The sequence below is a fragment of the Asparagus officinalis genome, chromosome 5 (assembly GCF_001876935.1).
Source record: "Asparagus officinalis chromosome 5, Aspof.V1, whole genome shotgun sequence".
Lineage (NCBI taxonomy): Eukaryota > Viridiplantae > Streptophyta > Magnoliopsida > Asparagales > Asparagaceae > Asparagus > Asparagus officinalis.
In genome coordinates, this window is record NC_033798.1 from 82,942,291 (window position 1) to 82,945,456 (window position 3,166).

Sequence of the window (3,166 nt, forward strand, 5' to 3'; positions counted from 1 at the left end):
GGGGGGGGGGGGTTCTAAAATTAACCCATATTTTTACGCGTAATTGAGATCATATATGGTCAAGCAATTTCAACATTTCATTTTTCGTCTCTTATATAATATATTAGGTTGAGGAGACAAAAGTTGAAAGTCTTAAAAAGGATAAGGCAGCTACAGAAAAGTTGCTACAGGAAACAATAGAGAAAAATCAAGCGGAGCTTGCTGCTCAGAAGGAATTCTATACCAATGCCCTGAATGCAGCCAAGGAGGCTGAAGCAGTGGCAGAGGCACGGGCAAATAATGAAGCACGAGCTGAACTTGAGACTCGCTTGAAAGAAGCCAGTGAACGTGAATCTATGCTGGTTCAAACACTGGAGGAACTGAGACAGACTTTAAGTAGAACTGAACAACAGGTACTTGACCTCTGATCTCCCTCTCTAATTGTAATGCTCGCATGATATATTTTCCCACTTATGATGTACGTTTGTTGCATCCAACATTTTTGCTAGTGATTTTGTATGGTTCTTTCAGAAAGATGTCACGTTTACTATTGGGTCAAATGTTGTAGGCAGTTTTTAGGGAAGACATGCTCCGGAGGGATATTGATGATCTTCAAAAACGCTACCAAGTCAGTCATACCTATTGAATATTTTCCGAACTACTACTTTTATGTCTTTCTAGTGTTTTGCTTACATAAAATTATCTGGCTTTCAGGCAAGTGAGTTGCGGTATAATGAGTTAGTCGCAGAAGTTCCTGACTCGACTCGGCCTCTTTTAAGGCAGATTGAAGCAATGCAGGTAGAACACTTTTTTTTAACTATAATTTCCCCCCCTCTTGAAGCATTTTCTTGCAAGATTCTTGATGCATAGAATACATCTGTCTGATCAGATAATTTTATGTTTTCATTTATTTATTTAAACTTTTTTGCACAATTTTGTTGGCTTAACAGGAAACAGCTTCCAGAAGAGCAGAGGCCTGGGCTGGTGTGGAGAGAGCCCTTAACTCTCGCTTACAGGTTATTTCGTTGTTGAAAATCTATACATGTGTATCTTCTAACGTTACAATAAGAGTCTGTTTTGTTGTTTTCTGCAAAATAACAGAAACTCAAACCAATAAAAAAAAGCCATTTCAATGCATTTCAACACATTTCCTAGAAATTATTTTTCCTTGTTTGTTTCCTGTAGAAAATTAGGGTGGAATTGGCATACTTGAGATTCTTGTGTTTGTGGAGTAGACAAAAAAAAAAGGAACCGCTAGCCTTGAAATCACATACCTTGAGTAAGAACCAATGTTACATTACACGTTAGACGCTTCTAGGCGTCGGACTTGGCGCCCAGCGCTTAGTCGCCTACGCGGACGCCTAAGCGGTTTCTGGGCGTTTTTTTTTCTTTCTTCATTTCGATGAGGTTTTGCTGAAGGTCGGAGGAGGTAGTGGAGGTGTTCATATTTGGAGGTTAATGGAGTTTGGAGGACGTGTAGGCTACAACACATAAAATCACAATCAAGGCTTACATGGTGCAATCCACGTAAGCAGACAATGCTCCCCTAAACGCTCGTAAAATCTAGGTGGGCAGCCTAAATACCGCCTAGGCGCTAGGCGCTAGTTAGGCGGCCTAGGTACCGCCTAGGTCTAGGCGTACGCCTAAGCGGTCTAGGCGGAGGTTTTTTAAAACAGTGGTAAGAACCCACCTGATTTGACTTCTTTATTCCAAAAAAAATTTAATTCGAAGCAATTTCCTCTCCTGTTTTGCTGAAATTGATTTCTCTGATATCAGTTACTTCATCACAAGTTTGGGGATAACTTCCCCCTTTTTCTGTTGCAAACCAAACTGTAGACAAAGAAAGCAAAACAGCAAATTGATCTCCATGTTGAGGGGGAAAACTGATTTCTTAAGTTTTTTTATCCAATCAAACAGCCTAATACTGCACTAGTCACTAGGAAATGGTGTACACAGTATTAAATGATGTATTGATGAAATAAGAAATTAGTAGCAGAAGGTTCCATTTTGGAGTTAAAAAAAAAAGAAAAAAGAAACACTCCTATATGCATCGGATGTGGCTTGGTAGGGATAGCGTGATAAATTTCTGGTATGACTCTTTTCTGATCCAAAGTTGGTATCGCTCCTGTTTCAAAATCATTATTTGATGTGTACTCCCTTCGTTCCAGTTACTATGTAGAAGAAATAAATCCAAGAAAGGATTTTGCTCAAGGATGAGATCTTAATCTTATTTATCTTGTTCATATCTGATTCTTTAGAACTCTTATCAGATCTTGGACTATTTTGTAATATGTAATTATCGACTATTTTGTAATATGTAATTATCCTGGACTTTTTCTTTCCGATTGGCTAGAAGGGATAAATGGATGTCTTTGTACTCCAGAAACTTATAATCTTTAACAGATCTCTGGCTAGAATTTGAACCACTAGGATAGACTCTGCAGAAATTACTGCAAAGTTGGCCACTTTGTTTTCCTGCGAGCTCCTCATTTTGTTCCACATATACCACTTCCTTTAGTTTTCAAACTTCCTAGTTTTTTTTTGCGCAGAGTGTCAGCAGAACCCAATAAGAGCAGATTTTGCTGAGAAGTTTCTCTATTTTCTTCCATTTGTTTTTGAAACTTGATGTTTTGTTTCGGAAGTTCAACACGTCCTCATATATTTTACTCTGGAAGCGTTTGACTGTTTGTGATTTTTCATCTACTTCAACTCTGTTCCTTATTTTGTTGACTTAAATTGGCAGGAGGCTGAAGCCAAAGCAGCAGCTGCAGAAGAGAATGAACGAGTCATGAATGAGCGGTTATCACAAAGTCTATCTCGCATAACTGTTCTAGAAACCCAGGTCCTAATCTTGCCTGTTGATTTATAATGGAATACAGTGTTAATTAGACAATTCATCCTGGTACTTATTCCTTGTTGAAGTGTTGCAGATTGCTTGCCTAAGAACGGAGCAAACACAACTGAGTCGATCACTTGAAAAAGAGAGGCAAAGGGCTTCTGAAAGTAGACAAGAATACCTGGCAACAATGGAAGAAGCTGCAACTCAAGAGGGTCGCGCCAAACAACTTGAAGATGAAATTAAAGACCTGAGAAGTAAACATAAGCGAGTTCTGCAAGAAGAAATGGCAAAAACTGAACTTCTAGAGAAGGTAATGTTTGTTAGAACTATGTTGTTTGTTTTTCAGCC

The 3,166-nt window shown here is 38.8% G+C and overlaps 1 protein-coding gene across 1 annotated transcript in view; it reads left to right on the forward strand.

Annotated features, from left to right (window-relative positions):
* LOC109842091 (golgin candidate 5) overlaps window positions 1-3,166 on the forward strand; it is a 27,167-nt gene that overhangs the window by 16,827 nt on the left and 7,174 nt on the right. Inside the window, exons 9-14 of the mRNA XM_020411002.1 lie at window positions 108-392; window positions 548-607; window positions 694-777; window positions 930-995; window positions 2,723-2,821; window positions 2,910-3,163. Coding sequence (XP_020266591.1) covers window positions 108-392; window positions 548-607; window positions 694-777; window positions 930-995; window positions 2,723-2,821; window positions 2,910-3,163 — 848 coding nt within the window. The remainder of the gene's footprint in view (window positions 1-107; window positions 393-547; window positions 608-693; window positions 778-929; window positions 996-2,722; window positions 2,822-2,909; window positions 3,164-3,166) is intronic.